The following is a 22792-nucleotide window of genomic DNA, read 5'->3' as shown; positions in this document are numbered from 1 at the left end:
AACTGTAATGGATTTTGTTTATTTCTGATTTTGGTTTGAAGGGTGGCAATTTTACCTAGAAGTGCTGTCTGGATGTTAGTGCACCAGTTGCTATCTTTAGGACAGGAGTCAGGGGGGCTACAGGTGACTCAAGTTCTTTGAGAATTTGAAATAGCTCCTTAGTATTTGACTGTGCTGAAGCAATGCGGTTATTGTATGAGTCCTTTTTAGCCTGGAGAAGAGCTTCATTATAGTTAAGGGTGGCTAATATGAGGCTGTCCTTGTGTCTGTCAGGGGGTGACTTTTCCATCGTGACTCTGCATTACGTTTCTCTTTACGTAAAACTCTGAGCTGCGGTGTGAACCACGAGTTTAGGTGCGCGTGTTGTTTGGGTCTTCTAAGTTTGAGTGGGGCGATAGAGTTTATGGCTGTGACGACTGACTGGTTGTAGATGTTGGCTAAGATAGTGGGGTCAGAGCAGGAGTCGGTGGCATTGTTAAGAGTGGGGAGGATGAGGGGGAGCAGTTTTTCTGTGGTTATGTTCTTTTTGTTTCTGGTGAGGGTGGCTGGGGCGGCAAGAGGCGCTGGTAGTGAGACCCCACCAGATCCTGAAAATGATTATGAGGAGTGCGGGGTTGATTTATTAGGAGATTGGCAGAGTATATATCGTGCTTGCACCCCAGAGCAGCGCGCTCAAGCAGGAGAACGTTTCCATTCAGTATGTTGAGTGTGGGTGCCCAAGAAAGGGACATGGTGGTATGAGGAGGCTGAGAGGATGGCAAGGGAGTTTGTTAATATAAAATTAACGAAACGGGAAATGTTGGGGAGCAGGGGCGGAAGTCCAAGACCCCTTGGCGATTTAGGATGAGGGGATTTTAGAAGAAGATGTAGGGGAGCTAGAAGAGTGGAGGGGAGTAACCCATAGAAGCTGGACTGTAGTGGAAATATAGTGGATTCTGGTATTAGTATCACAAGTGTCATAAAGCTCAATTTTAGAAGTTAGACGCGATTTTGAGATTGAGACCCAATGCCATGGCTATGCCAGTACACCTACATCTGGTCCAGAGGATTAGAAGGGTGTTCTGCTCACAGCCCTGGCAACCCTGCAGAAGGCTCATTTCCTGAAGACTCACAGTTCTTTGTTGTGCCTTATCATTAGTGCATGTAACCCAGAAGGAGAGAGCGACAGAATGGATCTTTGAAGAGCTATATCACGAGAAGGGGGTGAGGGTTTTAGGCCTTCGTCAGTCCAGATCTCTAAGCTTGACATGTGGCCAACTTTGCACCAGACCTGCAGATGAACTGGCCTGCTGTTATATCTCAGTTCCCAGTTTAATGGTATCCACTAAAGAGTGTAATTTGCTTACTGATGTTGAGAACATTCAGGCATGTCATTGTTCATTTTACTATAGCTGATAAAATAGCTATAGCCAGTAAGATAGCTCAGTTGGTTGAGCGCTCGCTGCTGCGATGTGTGAATGATCTGCAGGTTGCAGGTTTGAATCCCGGTAAGGCCTACTCAGCCTTACATCCTTCTGAGGTCTAATAATATAGATAAGAGATAAGGCAGGGGATAAAATCAGATCTGGACTCCTGGCCGATAAACATGTGTCCTTCTGTCCTCCTCCGGCCGCCCTGATTAATATGTCGAATGTATGTTCAGCTTTGCTCATGTCTCTCTCGCATATATGATGGCTACTCTCTCCACCATACGTACATCTCAGTGCGCAGAGAATACTATGCCAGCTAACTTCATCCTAGATCATAACAATATCTTTGCACCTTTCTTGACAAGATTTGTCAATTCTTCTTTTTCTACTAATCAAGTCCCTGATTCTATAAGAAAAGCTACTACCACCCCTGTATTTAAAATGCCAAGACTTGACCTTAATGACCCAGGTAACCTGCGCCCCATTACCAACTGCCACTTCCGCCTTAAGGTACGTGATAAAAGTGCCACTAATCAAATGCAAGAATTTGTCGAGGAATCTAATATCCTTCATCCGAGACAGTCTGGTTTCCGACCACGTCACAGTCCCGACACTGCTTTGCTAGTACTACAGACACACATGCTGAACATTTCGTATCTTGGCCACTATGGCATGTTGTTCCTTTTGCACTTGATCTCCTTGATCATGAGCAACTCCTGCTTGTATTGGAGAAACAGGGCCGCTGCATCTCTGATGCTATTCCATGGGTGAAATTGTTGCTTCAGAATCGCACATCGTGGGTATGTTGTGGTGAGGCTACCTCTCCCTTCTCCCCCATATCCCATGGGATCCCTCAAAAAGCATGTATGTCCCCTTTGCTATTCAACCTTTACATCCAACCCCTATTATATGTTGGATGAGCTTGCAGTGTATTTCTCAAATTGGACCATACCCCTTCCAGTCTACTAAGTAGTATAATTTGGATATGACGTACTTTGAATCTAGAATGTCCTTGACTTTGAATTCTGGCTCCCCGGCGACTACTACTGGCTGCGGTGGCATTGCTACCCGGGTCCCAGGTTGAACAGGTTTAAGGAGAGAGGATGAATTTGCATGTTTGACAGCAAAGCTAGTCTGACCGCCACAGGATTTATCACAGAGGTGATGGTGAATGGACCCAGGTATCTTGGACGGAAAGTTCGGGCTCCTTTAATGGACACGTGTTTAGACGCCAGCCAGACTTTGTCTCCCACTTGATAGTCAAGGGCCTTTGCTCGGTGTTGATCAGCAAACTTCTTTTGGCGATTCTTAGCTTGAAGTAGGTGTTCAGCTGCCCTTTTAAAGGTTTGAGAAATGGTCGTGTGCAAGGTTTTGACTGCTGGCATTTCCAGGGTTGTAGGAACGTCCAACCCAGAAGTACGTGGGTGCCTGCCATACATGGTATAAAAGGGTGTCTGCCGAGTGCTGGTGTGTAGGGAATTATTATAAGCATATTCAACTATCCATAATAGGTCAAACCAGCTTCCTTCAGCTTGGTGTAACGTGCAATGCAGATACTGCTCGAGCGTCTGATTTTTCCTCAGTTTGACCATCCGTTTGGGGATGGTGACTGGTGGATAGCCGGATGTTGTTCTGGGCCATAGAGCAGCATTTTCTCCAGAAGTTAGATACGAATTGAGTACCTCGGTCTGAAACCAAAACTGAAGGAAACCCATGGAGCCATACGATGCCTTCAAGAAATACCTTTGCCAGAGTAGAAGCATTTGGGAGCCCCTTAAGAGGAATGAAATGTGCCATTTTTGAAAATAGGTCCACGACCACAAGAATAGTGTTAAACCCTTGACTGGGTGGTAAGTTAGTAATAAAATCAAGGGACAACGTGTGCCAGGGTGCTGGTGGGATTTCCAATGGTTGTAATAGCCCAGCCGGTTTCTGCTTGGGTGACTTGTTATGAGCACACACTCCACAAGACAGGATGAATTGGATAATGTCTTTACGCCACGTGGGCCACCAATAATCTTGTTTTACCTCGGCTAGGGTTTTAGCGATTCTGGGGTGCCCCTCGATCAAGGAATCATGATAACCGGACATGACTTGTTCTCGTAGTTCTTGGTTTGGTAAGAATAAACGATTCCTGAAGTAGGGCAACTGATCTTTTATCATGTAATGTTCTCCTTGTGCACTCCACGCTTGTAATTGCTCCGGACTCATCAGGTTTTGGATTTCTTCATGTAATTCTTTCTGAGTTATGGCTGCTGTGATTCCTAGGAGCTTGTCACTCGGGATGATTGCTATTGGGTCAGGGGTCTGATACCCTTGCTCTTCCACCCCCATACGGGAAAGGGCATCAGCCTTCCCGTTTTTTACCCCTGGTCGAAATGTAATCACGTAGTCATATTCAGAAAAAAAAGAGTCCAACGTAGTTGTCGTGAGGATTGGGCCTTTGCCATTTTTAGGTACTGGAGGTTCCAGTGGTCAGTTATTACGGTGATTGTGTGTCTGGCGCCCAAGAGGTAGTGCCGCCATGCCTTAAAGCCTGACTTAATGGCCAGGAGTTCTTTGTCTGTGATAGAGTAATTGAGTTCAGGGGATGTGAATTTACGTGACCAGAAGGCAACAGGGTGTAACTGGCCTGTTTCGGGGTCCTTTTGTGAGAGGACAGCTCCCATAGCCATGCTTGAAGCGTTCGTGTGCACCAGGTATGGGAGATCAGGTTGAGGGTGGCGTAAGATTGGGGCAGATGTGAATCTTGCTTTGAGTTCCTGGAAAGCCTCCTTGGCTTCTGTTGTCCACTGGAACTTTTTGTTGCTTTTCCTTAGTAATGACGTGATGGGATGCGCGATTTGCGAAAATCCTGGGATGAACCGGCGGTAGAAGTTTGCAAAACCCTGCATACTTTGAACCCCCTTGAATGGATTTGATGATGGCCAGTTCAGGATAGCATCTACCTTGTGTACATCCACTCGGATTCAATTCGGGCTGAGAATAAAGCCCAGGAATTCCACCTCGGAGACGTGGAATGAGCACATTTTGAGCTTGGCGCAGAGCTGGTGTCGACAGAGTTTCTCCAATACGGATCGGACGTGTTTAACGTAGTCCTGCTTTGATGCGGAATATACTAGGATATCGTCGATGTACATTAGAGCACAGACATCAATCAATTCCCGTAGGACATCGTTCATGAAGTATTGAAATGCAGCAGTTGCGTTGCAAAGGCCAAAGGGCATTACTTGATATTCGTACAAGCCGTATTTGGTGCGAAAAGCAGTTTTCCATTCATCCCCCTGTTTTACGCGAACAAGGTGATATGCCCCCCTCAGGTCTAGTTTTGTGTAGATTTGGCTATCTTTGACTTGATCAAGCAATTCAGGGATCAGTGGCATGGGGTAGCAATTTTTTACGGTAATCTGGTTCAGTGCGCGATAGCCAATGCACGTTCTCAAGTCCCCCTCCTTTTTCGGTACGAAGAATAGAGGACTGGCTGCTGGAGACTTCGAGGGACGGATGAACCCGTTGGCCAGGTATTGGTCAAGATAGGCCTTCAGGTGCTGGTTTTCTGGTTCCGTGAGTGCGTAAATTCGCCCACAAGGGATTTGTGCGCCGGGTATCAGGTCGATTTGGCAATCGTATAGTCTATGCGGTGACAGAGTATTAGCCTGTTCTTTCTGAAAGACATCTTGAAAGCCCTGGTATTCACTTGGTAGGGTGCCGATTGCCACAGTTGCAAGCGTGGAGGTTCTGGTGTCTATTGGCTGTTTCTCTTGGCGATAACATTGTGTGGGCGCAAGTCTCGGAAAGGGCAATTCTTTTGCTTGACAATCGATTCGAGGATTGTGAGCTACCAACCATGGCATTCCCAAAATCAACTGGAACTGTGGTGCCTTATTGAGGTTGAAAACGATAGATTCTTGGTGTCCATCCTGGGACAGAAGGGTTAAAGCTGCAGTGCATTGGGCTACTGGACCAGAAGCTATTTCCATGCCGTCAACTGTGGTAACAGTGTCGGTGGTAGATTTAGGGTGTAACGGAAGCCCCATCTTTGCTGCAAGATCCTGATCGATGTAATTCCCAAAGGCTCCGCTGTCTATGTACGCTCTTACTGCGTGCATCCGAGATGGTTGTTGGTGATTGATCAAGACCACAGATAGTGCAAAATGGGAGGCCTGTAGTTCACTTTCTTCGATCGACAAGTGGACCCCTACACTTGCCGGGCTAGGGAGTTTTCCGATTCCTTGTTGGTATCTTCCTTGTCCCTGGCCCCTACCATCCTCCTCGGTGGCTTCACAGGGCACTCTTTAAGGAAATGACCTGACCTTCCGCAGTACAGACATAACTGCTGCTGTATCCTTTTATCCCTTTCCGCTTTAGTCAAGGGGGATCTGACCCCCCCCTATTTGCATTGGTTCTCCTGAACCTTCCGTTATTCGGGCAGTATTGTCCTTTGAACGCACATACATAGGGCGAGGGTCCGGTCTGGTTCGATCTGCTCTTCGGTCCTGCAACCTATGATCCAGTTGAACAACAAGGTCAATGAATTCCCAGCAGTCTTTCGGGGGGTTCACTACTTGTGTCCAACACCAATGTATTAGGGAAAACACTGCATACCTTTTTTTTCAGACTACACCCAAGCCATTCCACAATGACCTTCCCAAACCTAACTGTTGAGGTTTATCGGGTAAAGAACACCCAGACACCCAATATGACATACCCCAGCTGGGCCAAAGAATCATTCCCATAACACCTTACACAAAACACCAACACAATGACACTTCTCCTCTGATACTGCCGCCATACCCGAAATAAACCCAACTCTGTGGCACAATTTAATGGAACAACACATCCCTACAACCACAGAAATGTGAAAATCACAAAGTAAAAGAAGAGAAGAATAAGTAAGAAAAAGAAATCACATAATTACTCTGTACCAGGGTCTATCCAGAAGTCTGATACTCTAAACCTACTAACCATCTCCTCTCTGAATCACCTTCACCTCACCAGACACTTAACACCCCTCACCCAGATGAACAGAAAACCACCGACCAAACACCCTTACCTGCACACATTTCAGAAACCAACTCACGGGCCGCAAATAACACATGACTATCCAGACACTGGAGGTCTCCCATCCGAAACAATATGCCACTGTGTTCAAAACAAAATACACCAAGAGATCCCACTAGCACAGATGCCAATTACTCCTGGTTCTACACACAAGAACAGCTAAGCACAACACTTGTTTTACCCTCTTTCCACCCTAACTGTAACGCTCACCTGGTATCCACGGGGACATCACTCAGCCTGTTCTGACCTCTTATGACCTCAAACCCTTCCCTGGAGGCTATTCGACTGGAGACTGGACCTGAAACACAGGATTGGTAGAGTTGAACTCCCTATTGTCTCTGTCTGCTTGAACCCCTTCTTCACCGTGGTCCAACCCTTCCCTTTGATCCACACCTCACCTTGTTTTCTTGGATAGTGTGCTCTCCGTCCTGCCTTCAGCGCAGGAGCGCGTTGATTGATGCGGGCTTGTTGCTGCCTAGTTACTTCACTGGCAAGAGTCCGACAGGTAAGTATAATGAGTCTTTTGAACAGTTCTCTCACTTCGTTCCTTTCCTTCCTTAGATGATGGCCGGCGTCCGGGGATGGTGGCGTGCTGCTGAGATGAGTAGCGCTGAAGGTGTGTGAGAGCGCGATGTGCGATGCACCCCTTTCGTATTTGCCTTGAACTGAGTTCTTTTTCTGTGTCTTTTAGGTGCCGCAACGTTTTCAGCGTGGATGCCGGTTATGAAGAACAAATGCGGTGGGTAAGCGCGGTATGCGGCGCCTCTAGATGTTTCCACGCTAACCTGGAGTGTCTTTTCCCTCTTGCAGATGGATGAGAAGTTCCGGAGACAGAGTTCCCCCAGAGCGGCTGGGATTTAGGTAAGCGTTTGAAGCTCGTACAGTATTTAAAAATAAACAAAGATTTGCAGAATGCTTACTAATGCCTTTTTTCTGTTTTTTCCCTTTTCCTCAGGAAGCGGCGTGCCGGGATGGGAATGACACTGCCGAAGATGCCCGCAGAACAGAAGGAGTGATGACTGATGCGCAGAAGCACCACAAGGTAAGGCTGTTCCTAACGGTGTTCTTGTTCTTGCAGGAGCTGAGTGCAGAAGAAAGATGCAGGCCTACTGGTGACCGATCCGAACACGGTGAGTGTCACGCTGCAGGTGCAGAAAACGCAAAGCATGTTTCTCAGCCTGGGTGTGGCTTAAATAGTGTCTGGGTATCCCAGGTGCCTCTGGGCTGAACCACACCCAAAAGACTAGACCGCACATGCAGTTCTGGGAACCGATATATGTGGGGGGATCCATCTTGTCCTCATCAATGCACTACAAGCCCAATCCCCAATGTTATCCTATGGGAGTGAGGGAGTCTGGTGCCACAAGCGCCAAGTCTGATTCCAAGTGGGTCTTTGGAGGGATGGAGAGGCCCTTGATGGCCACGTAGGTGATCGTGGCCTGTCTCCAGCCTGACATCTTGGAGACATGAGGGGCAGGAATCATGACAATAATCCAACTGGTGCCACTTTGCCAGGCAGAGCCATGAGAGCAGTGGAGAACATGGAAATTGAAGCAATGTGCAGCATAATTCAACCTAACATCTCTAATCTGGAATTATAAACTCCTTTCATCTTCCATGTCTATGATCGAGGAGGCCAAAGTACTGTGGTCTGCCTTCATGCAGCTGCGGACATAAGCTATCTCGTCTTACTCAACCAGTAAACAGATAGCATTCGCCAACCGATACGTCGTAGCCTTAGCAAAAACCCTGTTATCCAACTGTAACTATGGACGAGGGACAGGAAGATGGAACTGAACGTAGATCTTTCCCTTTCATCCATCCCACCTTAGTAGTCACACCCCATCTGAGTCCCAACATGTGCTGCTGCAGTGCGGCCGATTTCTGAAAGGTCATCAATGATGCCAACAGTTCCTCTACGGTCACAAAGTGTAGCTGCTCCAACTGCAGGAAAAGGACGAGTTTGGAATCATAGAAGGTGTTCACCTCAGTAGGTGCTATCTCGACTCAAGCAAACTTCTCATCCTCCCGCTGCCCATCTCTCACCAATATGGAATCCTCTCAGTAATATCCGCCACGGCAAACCTTACCTGAAGAACCAATCAATGACGAATAGCTAATGAGATGATTTTAGAGGATGCAGTAAGGTCAATGGATGCACTGAGCAAAGGGGCTCCAGTAAATACTGAAAGAAGCACCCAGGCTCCCAATATGACTTGTAGAAGCAGCCAAACCTCCACTCTGATAGATTGCAGCTTGGTGGATGCGCGACACTGGCGGCTGTGCAACGTCCATCGTAAGCGTCCGAGCTATCATGATCCTATATCTTGGAAATTGCACCCAATGTTGACTTTCTGGTATAACAAACTCAGAGTATAATTCGGCCCCTTCTCAGTAAGTAGTAGCAGAAACGGTATAGGCTGGCTCTACATCACAATAAGGTACAATGTGCCATTCCAGAAATGTAGTTGGTTATCTGCCCCGCTCTGTTGAATAATATCCAAAACATAGGCTTTCAAAGAGTGGCATTCCAGCTAAATTGACAAATCCAACACTAAGGCCCTCATTACGACCCAGGCGGTAAGTGATCGAAAATTACCGCCATGGCGTAATGAGCGTTAACGCCATGGTCCGATGGCGATAAGAGCGCCATATTACGACCCATCGCGCACGTGCATTACGCCATGGCGGTAACGTAAACTATGCCATGCCGTAAACAGCCCTTACCGCCCTCGTTAACAGCGCAGGGTGACCTACCGCCACCCATCATTGCGCCGACCGTAGTCAGCGGTCACCGTAATTAGCGGTGACCGCAATTAGGCGGAACCGGAAATAGCGTAATCGCGGCGGAACGGGAAACAGCACAGCGGCCATCTTAAAAAACACAATCCATTGCCATCCTACCCAACCACACCACAACCAACCCTCAAACCCTGACATTCCCATAACCCACCCATTTCCTCAGCCAACCATGCCGAAAGTTGTCAAGAAGGCATGTGACAGGCAGCGGCAGGAGCGCTTCAGTCGTGAGGAACTGCAAATGCTTGCAGACACGCTCCAGGAGAAGGCCGATGTTGTCTTCTCCACTGAGATGACCCGGACAGCCATAGGCCGCAAAAAGGAGGTGTGGGAACTTGTGGCACAACGTGTCAGTGCTGTTGGAACCACCCCGCGCACCTCCAAACAGTGCCGCAAGAGATGGGACGACCTGCGGATCAGGGTCCAGGGCATTATGTCTGCCAACCGTAACCTGGCCCTGGGAACTGGCGGGGGAGCAGACTCCCCACTGAAGATGCAGCCATGGGAGGAGACATGTGCCTCTCTGATTGGCATTGAGTGCATCGAAGGTGTCGGCGAGATGGAGAGAGGGGCCCCGACATCTGGAGACACAGGTAGTTGCCTCATATCCAGCCTTGCAAGACACCCTGATACACTTGCACGTGACAATCACAATGTGGCAGACGCAACACATCAGCAGATTAGCCACACCCTGCGCACATGCAGCATGTACACTGTACAGTAGGCAGACACACACCTGCATGCAAAACCGAAACTAAAGGGAGGCAACCTGTATGTCACGGGCTACTAACTCCACCATCTATCCATTACACTCTTCACAATGCCTGCTCAATGTCCGCTGAACCATCAATAACAGTCACCCTCCTCTGCTCCACCACAGGCTCGCAATCGGACACTGGCAGGGACGACAGCACCAGCACCCCAGCCAAGAAGGCCAGGAAAGTGGGAGAAGGGAACCATGCATCCACCTCTGCTGGACCCAGGCAGAAACCACGCCAGGCTGAAGAGGCCAGGGCAGCAAAGTCCCCCGAGGAAGGGGTCGTGACAGCGCCTGCAGCCCAACAACACCCACTGTTGCCCACTGAGGGCAATGTGTCAGCAGGGAGCAGTACTGTTGGGGAGACTGCAGCCATCGCTGCCTGCTCCGACAGTGATGTGGAGGATGACACTAGACTTGACCACAACACGCAACTGCACTCACCACACCTATCCCCAATCAGTCATCATGGAGATGACACCCAGGGCCCATCGCCTGCTAATTCATGGCCAGCAACTCCAAGCCCAGTGGGAGTTGTGGAAGATGGGAGTAGTCCCATTGGTCCCCCATTGGCACCCTCCATTGGGCCAGAATTCCAGCTGTCGCTGGAGCAGATTGCCAACAGGCAGGAAGCACTGGGCACACTCCTCACGCAGCATGTTGCAGAATGTGGAAGTGCCAGTGCAGCCATGGAGAGGAGTGCTGATGGCATCAGGGCTGCCATCTAAACTGCCAGCAGGGACATATGCACCGAACTTGCTGCAGTGCGGCAGATGATGAGCCAGCTCATCCAGACAATTGTGGACACATGCCGTACTGAGCAGCCCGGGACATCCTCAGCTGCAAGTTCAGCACAAGCCTCTCCCGTCCGCAGGTCATCCAGGACCCTGAGGAGCACAGGCAGGGGGGCCCCAGGTTCCGGGAGAGGGGGCAGTCAATAGTGTGCTAAACTATACACACTTCACCACGGGCACTGTCACATGTTTGCAGGGTGTTCAGGGGGGAGGGGGAGGGGGGAATTGGGTGTGTTGGAGTGTTCAGGGGGGAGGGGGAGGGAGGAATTGGGTGTGTTGAAGTGTTCAGGGGGAGGGGGAGGGGGGAATTGGGTGTGTTGGAGTGTTCAAGGGGGAGGGGGAGGGGGGAATTGGGTGTGTTGGAGTGTTCAGGGGGGAGGGGGAGGGGGGAATTGGGTGTGTTGGAGTGTTCAGGGGGGAGGGGGAGGGGGGAATTGGGTGTGTTGGAGTGTTCAGGGGGGAGGGGGAGGGGGGAATTGGGTGTGTTGGAGTGTTCAGGGGGGAGGGTGAGGGGGGAATTGGGTGTGTTGGAGTGTTCAGGGGGAGGGGGAGGGGTTCTGTTATACCTATTCAGAAGAACAATACACTTTTTCTTTTCTCACAAACGAAATGTGTGGACATTGCTCATTGCGTATGTGTGCTTTATTGTTTTACAGTCCACAGTGTTGACATACCAGACACACACAGTGCCCCAAGTGCCATCCATATGTTACACACTCGCTGTGTGTGCTAGAAGTATCGGTCAATGACATTCTGACGCATTATATGCCCCTCCTGTGCATCGCTGCCTCCCTGAGGTGCTGCCCCATCCCCATCATCATCATCCCCATCATCAGGTGGTTGTGGTTCTGCGTCAGGGGGCAGAGGCACGTTTCGTCTGATGCACATATTGTGTAGCATGACACATGCCATGACGATCTTTGCAACCTTCTCATGGCGGTACAGGAGTGCCCCACCAGACCTGCTGAGGCAGCGGAAACGTGCCTTCAGTAGGCCAAAAGCATGCTCTATCACCACACGGGTACGTGCATGGGCATGGTTGTAGTCCTCCTCATGCTGGTTCGATGGGTTCCGCACTGGTGTGAGGAGCCACCTCTTCAGGGGATAGCCCGCATCACCTGTAAAATGTGAGAAAAGAATGTGGCAGGAACGAGATTGATATGTGAACATGACGCACAACCATGCCTTGATTCTGACTGTTACTGTGCACCAATTGGAGTTGTGGTTATGGATTTACACTGTGCAACCAGTATGTGTTCATGGCTCTCATGTACTGTTTTGCATGCAAAAACACAATGCAGGGGGGACGATTGCCTTGTGAGTGGCCATCCACTGTGTCCGTTCAGGCCGTCATTCATGTGACCTTGCGCGTGTCCTGTGAGCTTGAAGCTCACATGATAGCAACATTGATGTCTGGCTCATTATGACCCCAGTGAGCATTACTGGTGTCAATGGGGACAGTTTGTGGGTCTTGTAGTGGTGCATTGATGTTCCTGTCTGTCATGTGCCTCCTTTGTGCGCAGTTGTGGGGGACAGGCCTTTCAGTAGTTGGTGCATGGTGACGTGCATGTTGGTGGTTTTCTTTAGGGTCAATGCGGTCACAATTTGCACAATGCACTTGCAGATGGTTGTGTCGTTTTTGGGATGCACTTTCATTCACATGTTGGGATGATTAGGTCAGACATGATGTGTACACTACTCTGTTGACGTCAGTGCTGCCACAGGGAATGATCTGGCTACTGCTAGTTGCACCCATGTGACGTATGCATCACCCCCCTGTATCTGCCAGATGAAATATGCATTGGTACGTCATTCAACACCCACTTTGCATTTCCATGCTCATGACATTAGACTCACCGAGTAGGTAGGATCTTGGGCCTGCATATCGCTCCATGTAGCGTGGTATTGTGGAGTTCCGAAGGACCATAGAATCATGGGTTGATCCGGGGAATCTGGCACAACAATGTGTGATGATCCTGTTGGAGTCACAGACCATTTGCACGTTGATTGAGTGGAAATGTTTATGGTTGCGGTACGGTACCTCCATGGCATGTGGGACCACCAATTCAACATGGGTGCAGTCAATGGCACCAATGCAACCAGGTATGCCGGCCAGTGCATGGAAACCCACTTTGGTGTTGGCAATCTCCTGGGCAGACCGTGGTAATGAGATGTGGTCATCTGTGTGCTTGAGGAGGGCATCGAGCACTTGCATCAGTGTACGCGAGAATAATGGTTGTGATATGACATGCAAGTGCCCCACTGTGTGCTGGTAGGTGTCTGTGGCCAGGAAGTGGAGCACGGACACTACCTTCAGTAGGGGGGGGGGTGGCAGTGGGTGTTTCAATCATGCTGACGATGTCGTTGTGTATCATGTCCACAATGGTGGTGATGGTGTCCCGGTCCAGTCGGTACAGGGTGTGGATCTGCTCAGCGGTGAGGTTGAATGGGCTGGCTCTGATGCGTGGGATTGGGGGCTGCCTGCGTGGTGGCACTGGCTGTGCTGGTGGGGCTTGCTGGGCCTGCCTTGCCCTCCTTCTCCTCCTGCGTCTCCTCTGTGCAGCCTGTTGTTGTTGTTGTTGTTGTTGTAGTTGCTGTTGTAGCACTCGCATTGCTATCAGGTCCTCCAGCCCCAACATTGCTAGTCCTATTGGTATCATTGTGGTGTGTGACTGGGTGTGGGAAGGGGTGGGGTGTGCTCTTTTTGTACTTCCTGAGTCTGTATTGCCTTCACCTGTGCTGTTTCTGTGCACCTGTGGCAGCTGCATTCACTTTACATGGCCCTTTACGGTTGGTTCGCGATGGCGTAATTAGCACCATGGCGGTAAGGTACTTAACGGGCTGGGTGATGGCGTTAGGGGCATGTCCGCTTGGGTCGGCATTCGCGTACCTTTCCGCCATGGCGCTAATTACGGTGTGGATGTTCGCGTGCGCGCGCCATTGGCGCAGTCAGCGGCAGCGTTAGCTACGATGCCGCTAATGACATCGTAGTTTACGGTCACGGGTCGTAATCGGCCCTAGCGGAAGACGATGGCGGTAATCGTTTACCGCCATCGTTTTTCGCTTTGCGCCAGGGTCGTAATGAGGGCCTAACTCTTTCATGCCCCAAAACATGGGCAGTTGGTTATAAGATGTTATTTAGCAAAGGCAGTGGTCAATACACAGTTGCTTTCCATACCTTTGACTTGCTTCTTGCACCAGTCCCAGCCCAGCCCAGACAAGCAGCAGCGGGGCATGAACTCCTCGCCCACTGAAGGCGGGCTCGCTGCTTCCTGTACCATGAGAGGTGGCACCCCCGATGCCCCAGAACACACAACGGGCACAGCACACAGCCAAGTCAAGCCTGAATACCCGGGCTATCCGGAGAGTAGGCAGAATCTAAGCAGCTGCTGACAGTGTGGCTCTAGTGGGGCACCTTACACAGTGGTACCTGTTACACATCAACGTACCGGACAAGCCGCACTGGAAGCAGGGGCCAGGGCGTTAGTGGTATGGTCACACTCGGGCACAGTGCCCTATGGCAAATGCACTGCGGGACCAACTTTGCTGACACATTTTTTCCAAAATCTACAGACCATTTGTGAACATTTTCCACGGTTGCTTTAAAACATGTGCTTTCCTTGGGATAAATCGAGTGAACAGTTAATGCAATACACTATTAGAGCATAATAAGTGTAAGATCCAACAACACACACCTAATAGCGCGTGATTTCTGATTCCAGGTGCTGCCCTACCTGAGGCGCGTGCGCTTCCACACCCGCTCTGGGGAGGAACTCTTCTTTGATGGGCACGGGGACGTGCCACCGGCTTTCGACTTTGTAAACATGCAGATCTTCCCAGATGGCACCGACAGGCTGGTGAAAGTGGGGGTGTATGACTCCAGCGCCCCCCAAGGAAAGCAGATCAAGATGAGAGGCGATGCTGTGATGATGTGGAACACGGAAGGCACTCAGGTGAGGACTGTGAGGGGTTGTGCCAGGCTCGGATATAGCACCCGCAGAAAGAGTAGCCGAGCACCGACTGCACCGGTGCTCCCACAGATGCAGTGTCCTGCGGGCCTCATCAGGAAGTGCAAATGCAGCGGCCGGAAGTGGGCCACTATTGAATGTTTCTATCTCTCTAATGCAATAGTGGCCAGACTCTATATAGCTCTGCTTGTGTTTTCCATTTGTGCTGAGACCAAGTGACCCGTGAGTCTTGCATGAGTGTCTCCATTAGCCAGTGAGAAGGTGTGGTGAGGAGTGAGCGGCATGAGGTGGCAGGCCGAGCCTTGGCTATCGCCCCTGGGAGATGAACGGGGCACGAGGCCTGTGCGGATTGACACATCTGAGTGGGACCAGGAGCTACAGACCTCCATGAATGGACAGAGTTATAGCTGACCTGTGTTCCTGCAGCTAAGGATGGGACCCGACACCAACGCACACTCGGCCCCACGTGAAGCCCTCTCCTGGCATCAGGGGCATGCTCTGAGCCATGCCCTCAGCTGGCATCCCCATATACGTCTCTGTAGTGCCAGGTCACAGCTTTTTAGGGATATAGACTGAGGTTTGTATCTGTCAGTCAGATTCTATAGAGGAGGTCATTAAACTTGCCAGGGCCTTTGACTTACAAACTGAAATGTCTCAGAGTCATTGGTGGAATGGGGCTACGAGAATGGAGGTCTTATACCACAGAAGAATGTGGACTGAACATAAAGCCTGTCTTCACAAGGATCCCAGCCGTGCAATATCCTCACAGTTGCAGCCAAGTGCAGGACTCACAATCATTTGTTATGCTTTGGTGGATATACATACTGGCCCTTGACACTTAATGGGTTAAGCTGGCAACCTTTGGGATGACAAACACAAAAGGGGGACTTAGGGTGGGTAGCTGTCTTGTTGCTGAACCCTCAATTTATCACACATAGAACACACATGTCTCAAAATCCATTAATTTACATTTTACTGTCATCAATGTGTACAACCTATCTTTCCCTACTTTCCATACTCACTGTGCCCTCCTGAGGTGTAAGACCCTCGTCTGCGCTGGTGTGCCCCTTATCTAGGCTTCCAGGACAGGTGGAAGTGGCTTGCTCTATCTAATTCAGGCAATGGGTACGTTTCTCAGGCCCAAAATCAAGATTCCAATTATAAAAACACACTCCTGAAGTCACTGGCGGTTGTACCCCGAAGTGTGATGATGGCCATAGAGGATGGTTCTGTCTTTTTAATTCTGCTGTTTACCGACCGCACAACTGAATATAAAAGCACAACGGAAATGCAGAGTTATGCTTGAAGATACAGCTCCAGGAATTGCGAGCTGGTTCTTGTGCTACTGTTGTTTGTACACTAATGTTCCTGGGAGTCCTCAAGGTCCTCAATAGCCACAGGAACCAAGAATGTGCCTACCGGTTTCAGTGGCTTATCAGGCTGTGCCACTTTCTTCAGGGCCTCAGCACCATTTTAGGCACCAATAAAATGCGTGCTTTGGACAATATAAATCACTGCTTCCCAGTCTGCAGTAACCAAGCCAACCTTTTCAGTACTTAACACCCACATCAGAGTCGGGCCCACAGTCTCCAATCAGACGTTATCGTTGCCTTTACAAGGATTGTACAATAACAAATCTAAAATAATATCTGAACCTTCCATTATTTCTAAACAATTCTTCTTCCCAATAGTAAGTATACGATCCAACTTCGCCATCAACGCCTTCTTCATCAAGAGAAATAATAAGTTTGAGCCAAAAGGCAATTCCTAAATAATGCAAGCTTCTTCCACCACACCAGAACGTGCAGGGAAAGCAAGCCCAATACAAAGCGTATTTATGCAATCGGAGTACCTTTCGGCACTAGAAGCACTTTTTTCCAAAAGACTCCCTCCAGAATATTCCATTGCAGTCCTGGTGTATCTAATTTAGTCTCTGCCTCATAGAGCAGAGTAAGCTTTTTGCTTATAAAAGCTCAGCACAGGGCATATAGAACAATGTCCAAACCTGTGATGCAGAGCCATTCCCTGCTCAGCGAGCGCCTCCGCCTTCTGCCTCTACATTGATTAGATCCTTAATGGTGTCACTCATACGGAAGCCTAGGTATTGATATTCATCCACCCTAGAAACCTTCAAATTATACATGTACCATTTACAATTCACACTCTTGTTCAATCTGTTAAAACAGCAAGGGCAGTTCCAAATTTCACATAGGTTCTAGAATCAAACCAGACTCAATAACGGATATAGACAAAATGCAAAACCCATCTTTATTAACATCGAAATAAAGCAGTGACAGCATACAAGCATAAAGGTCTTGCCAGTCTCGACATGCTTATCAAAAACAACAGTTTTTATATCCAATATTCATCATAACTGGCATCATACTGGCATCTTGGTTACCAAAATCCACAGGCTATGGAGAGTGGTCAACAGTGGTGACTACATATACATTCCTTACTGGTTACATTTCTGATTGGGTAATGCTTGTCAGATGCCTCCTCTTGACAACACCTATAAATTGATAACAGCAAAAGACATCTTTACAATATGTAATTGGCTGGCACCTTAACGCATGGGTGGTGTAACATTAGAGAGTTTGATTGGTTGGCTTCTTGCAAACCAAACTTTAACAATTAACAGGTCATCAAGACATGAGCCAGACAGGAGTATGGGGAGAGAGGTTCATGGACTGCTTTCCTTTCAATTAAAGAAGATACCATCCCTAATTTCTGGGCCATCCTCGACCAGGGTGATCTCTTTCCATTTGGCCTTGTTCGGCTTCTCCTGCCTTAGGGTACATGTAAGGTGTAAGGCAGGTGTCTTATCTGTGTTCATTGCTAATAAATAGACAGTGTTCTTCAATTATGGGTCACGTGTAATGGGACTGTGTTTGGAATTATTTCACACTGCATTTATTAGGATTTTAGCTAATCTTAATGTAAGTGTTATGGTTTCTTTTACAACTGGGGACGCTTTTCAGTTATTCTTCATGGAGTCCTTTGGCTTATAATTGTCCTGCACCTTGTTTACATAGGCTGGTTGTGCTTTTAATTGATCTGAGAATATATAGCTTGCGTTTTGGGAATCGGTATCTCGTGCCTTTCTCTTTCCCGTTCCTATCCTCCCTTATTCATGGTAACCTTGGCTTGGTTTTCTAGCTACTGTCTAAGCTCTGCATATATGTATTTCGTGGTTTATAGTGATTATTTCAACAGCCATCATTTCGAATGGCAAAGTTTCGACAATAAATGCATTTTTTTAATGGGGGGGTCCCTCGGGGTCCCCACCCCAACCCCTTTTTTTTACCCCTTAACACCCATTTTAGGAAAAAAAAAAAAAAACTTTACCCACAAAACAATTCTTTTTTTCGATGCATTTTTGTCAAAACTTTTGTCATTCGAAACTATTTTTTTTCGAAACAATGCCTGGATACCGTTTTTTGTTATTAAAGCATTTTGAGTTCTCGTGAAGCCTTGAGGCCTTTGCTTTACTTAGAAGGATGTTGTGGCTATCATTTTGAAAAAATGGCTATCCATTACTGTTGCATTTCTACGTTACTGAGCTATATTTGCATGTCAATCATGTTGCATTCAGCTTATACAGTATTCATCATGTCTTATGGATGTCATGTCAATATTCTTCATGTATAAATTCATGGGTTACCTATTGTTTGCGTTCTTCATGTTGAGTACACATTTGCCTTGTGTCTAATGCATGCACATGTATTGTTAGTTTGGTTACTCGTGCCATCTTCAGTTTTAGATTGTGTCCATCTCCAGCTGTACCTGCCTGGGATAAGGCCGACTAGTGAGTAACGTTTCTCACCTGTGAGATATTCGGCTGGCAGTTGGGAAGAAGCTATGGATGACGTATTCATCTGCCTCTCAGCAAATCTACCAGATCTCAGCATCAAAATATTCGATTTTCATACATTTATCATCAGGCTGTTCTTAGAGGCATAATGCTGGAGTGCATATAGCTGTCTCTGCAGCCATATAGGCGCTTGGTCCAATAGAACGAGATCATCCACATATAGGGGCCACTGGAGAGAGTGTCCACTTAGCCTAGGGGGGAATGATTGAACTTGCTCCAAACTGTCTTTTACATTGGAACTAAACAAGGTAAATAAAGCAAGTGCAAGAATACACCCCTGCTTTAAACCCAGAAAATTCTGGATTTGTCTGGAGAGTTTCCAGGGCTGATTTAATCGGGCCTGCAGGTAGGTTTGACTGTAAAGTTCCCTCAATATATGTAACAAATAATGCTGGCATTCACAATTTCTAAGCATTTTCACAGCAGGAGTCCATCAACACTGTCATAGGCCAATTGAAAATCTGTAAAGGCCAAATACATATTTGTACCCATTTTAAAGACCCTTTTTTAAAATAAATACGAAGGATGAATCCATGTTTTTTGTAATTTGGGCATTCGCGCTCTGAGAGCGCGTTGTGTGTTGCCTGCTCCCCCCACACACTTCCTGGTCCTGGTCTCCCTTCCCGCCTCGTGCCCGTCCACACCCCCCTCTGATTGGCTGATTGGTCTTCCTCCCCCAGGCCTACTCGGCGGCTGCTCTGCCAGCTCGCTTCTTTGTGCAGGCGAGCGTTGGAGAGCAGTCGCTGGTGGCCTGAGGGATCAGTAGACGTCGGCAAGCCCTTGCCAGGCACCCGCGGGCCTCCGTGAGTCCTTGCCTGGTTTTTCAAATTGTTTTTTGTAATTTGGGAATTCGCGCTCTGAGCGCGCGTTGTGTGTTGCCTGCTCCCCCCCACCCACTTCCTGGTCCTGGTCTCCCTTCCCGCCTCGTGCCCGCCCACAACCCCTCTGATTGGCTGATTGGTCTTCCTCCCCCAGGCCTACTCGGCGGCTGCTCCGCCCGCTCGCTTCTTTGTGCAGGTGAGCGTTGGAGAGCAGTCGCCGGTGGCCTGAGGGATCAGTAGACGTCGGCAAGCCCTTGCCAGGCCCCCGCGGGCCTCCGTGAGTCCTTGCCTGGTTTTTCAAATTGTTTTTTGTAATTTGGGCATTCGCGCTCTGAGCGCGCGTTGTGTGTTACCTGCTCCTCCCCGCCCACTTCCTGGTCCTGGTCTGCCTTCCCGCCTCGTGCCCGCCCACACCCCCTCCCCTTCCCCTTCTCCCTCCGCCTTATCCTTCCCCTTCCTGGGCAGCTCCCCTGCCCGGCATCCCCGGCTAAGGGCCCCTTAGGCAAAGGGCGGCTCCTATGGTTGCGGTTCCCTGTGTGTCTGCAGGTGTCCGCAGGGGACGCCAGGCGCCTGGACTCTCTCGCCACTGTTCGTGTCCCATAGCTGTGGTAAACTTGTTTTTTTCCCCCTCGCAGGATTCTCAAACTTAGGTGGCATTTGTACCTAATACGCACTCACTGTCTAAATGTGGTAAACTTGGTTTCTTCCCCCTCGCAGGACTCTCAAACTTAGGTGGCATTTGTACCTAATACGCACTCACTGTCTAAATGTGGTAAACTTGGTTTCTTCCCCCTCGCAGGATTCTCAAACTTAGGTGGCATTTGTACCTAATACGCACTCACTGTCTAAATGTGGTAAACTTGGTTTCTTCCCCCTCGCAGGACTCTCAAACGTAGGTGGCATTTGTACCTAATACGCACTCACTGTCTAAATGTGGTAAACTTGGTTTCTTCCCTCTCGCAGGATTCTCAAACTTAGGTGGCATTTGTACCTAATACGCACTCACTGTCTAAATGTGGTAAACTTGGTTTCTTCCCCCTCGCAGGACTCTCAAACTTAGATGGCATTTGTACCTAATACGCACTCACTGTCTAAATGTGGTAAACTTGGTTTCTTCCCCCTCGCAGGATTCTCAAACTTAGGTGGTATTTGTACCTAATACGCACTCACTGTCTAAATGTGATAAACCTGGGCTTGCCGCTCACTTCCTGCCTGCGAGCTCTTGTCTCGTCTGTCCCCCCCCCCCTTCCCCCTTACTCCATGGTGCTCTCTATCTCGCCCATCTTCTCTAACTGCTTCTCTATTGACTATCCTGCTCTCCTCACTAAATCTGGTAGGAAAAAGTTTAAAAAGGACATCCTGGTCTCAACCCAGGCCTCCCTATCGCTGACACCTACACTAGTGCCTGCTCCAAGGAAACTCTTACCGACATCCTCTTTTTTGTGCCCTCGCCTGACCTATGGACCCTTCATATGGTCTCTGTGCTCTCTCCTTTCTCCTCTTCTCCCATTAATGGTGGCACCCGTTGGGATGTCCTCTTGGCCTCCTTCCTCTCCTCTAAGGCCATCATTAATGTCTACGCTAATGGGACTGTCCTGGTCCAAGGTCCTCAGGCCAACCTTCACCTCTTTGATAGATGCTTCCCACGCCTCATCAACTTCCTTTCCTCTCCTTCTGTCCCCCCTCATCTGTCCTCGGCTACCTTGCCTCTACCCTCCCTCCCTGCCCCCTCTCTTGCTCCTTCTTCACCTCCCTTTTCTACACCGCCGCAGGGCGTACCTCTGATCTGTACCCCTCCCCGGAAATCCTTCAAGGATGGCAACCTTCTCCACATTGCCACACTCAACGCTCGATCTGCCATCAAGGCATTCCTCTGATATCTGCCGCCTTCTTGAGAAACTGGACATTGACGTCCTCGGTCTTACTGAGACATGGTGCACGGCCAGCTCTGTCACCAGCTTTGACACACTCCTACCTGATGGCTACAAGATCCTCTCCCTGCCAAGACCCAACCATGCAGGGTGGGGTAGCCCTTATCTTCCCGGAGTGGATTCCTGCCACTGTCACTCCTACGCAGACCTACTCCTCTTTTGAATGTCTTGTCTGCCGACTCTCTCTCTCTCCTAGCCATTCCCTTACCGTGGCTACTATCTATCGGCCACCTGGTCAACTTTCCTCCTTCCTCTCTGAGTGGGCTGACCTCTCCTCCTCACTCCTGTCCTCTACCACTCAACTCCTCTTTCTTGGTGACTTCAACATCCACCTGGATGCCTCCTGTCCCCCCACTGGACTCTTTCGTGACCTCTGCGACTCTCTCTCACTCTCTATTCTCCCGTCTGGGCCTACTCATTCTGCAGGGCACACTCTTGATGCTCTGATCTCTTCTGACCTTCCCTTCTCTGTCCCTCTCTCCACTCCTCTCTCCTGGAGTGATCACTTTCTCCTATCCTCCCACCTCACCCTCCCTACCCCACAGGCAAAGCCACCCTCATCATTGCCACCCACCTTCTCGGTCATTCGACCCATGAAGCGCGTGTCAGTTGCGGCTTTCGCTGCCACCTTCTCACCCCCCCTCCCCCTTCGGCTGACTCCCACCCTGACACAGCCCTCTCCTTGCTAAACTCTGCTATATCTGATACTCTTGATATCCTTGCCCCTGCCATGAAAATCCGCCTGAAGCCCAAAGCCAAATGTAACTCCTGGTATGATTCGGATCTCGTCACCCTAAAACGCAAGTGCAGGGTGGCAGAGAGGAAATGGCGTGCTTCATGTTCATCCTCTGACAAACTGGCCTGCCGCCTGCTCCAAAGGCAATACCGTCTCTCTGTTCTCACCAAGAAGAGAGCCCTTATCCAAACCCGCATCTCTGCGGCATCTAACAACTCGGCTGAGCTCTTTAAAATCTGCAAGGAGCTTGCCAACCCTGCTGCAGTCTCTACCTCTCCTGTCCCCTCCCAGGCCCTCTGCACTGCACTGGCCTCCCACTTCATCTCTAAAACTCAGGACATCCTGTCCTCACTCTACTCCTATCACCTCCCCCCCTCTCTTCCCTGCTCCTCCTCTGGCCCTTCTGCAGCCACCCCTCCTCCCTCCTTCTCTGCCTTTCCCCTTTTTTCTGCTGACGAGGTTTCCAGACAAGTCCGATCTATGAAAGTCTCGTCTAAACAGATTCACCCCTGTTCCTCCAAAACTATCAAGGACCACATAGACTCCCTGGCTCCTGCCCTGGCTGACTTTTGCAACCACTCCTTCGCCTTTGGAGTCTTCCCATCCCCCCTCAAGCACTCCCTTGTGCACCCTCTCCTTAAG

The 22792-nt window shown here is 49.3% G+C and overlaps 1 protein-coding gene across 1 annotated transcript in view; it reads left to right on the top strand.

Annotated features, from left to right (window-relative positions):
• LOC138481606 (extracellular calcium-sensing receptor-like) overlaps positions 1–22792 on the top strand; it is a 109626-nt gene that overhangs the window by 52580 nt on the left and 34254 nt on the right. The window contains exon 3 of the mRNA XM_069613803.1: positions 14543–14773. Within this exon, the coding sequence (XP_069469904.1) occupies positions 14543–14773 (231 nt within the window). The remainder of the gene's footprint in view (positions 1–14542; positions 14774–22792) is intronic.

The sequence above is a fragment of the Ambystoma mexicanum genome, chromosome 5p (assembly GCF_040938575.1).
Source record: "Ambystoma mexicanum isolate Mex_15411 chromosome 5p, UKY_AmexF1_1, whole genome shotgun sequence".
Taxonomy (NCBI): Eukaryota; Metazoa; Chordata; class Amphibia; order Caudata; family Ambystomatidae; genus Ambystoma; species Ambystoma mexicanum.
This window is presented reverse-complemented; position numbering and strand designations above follow the sequence as displayed.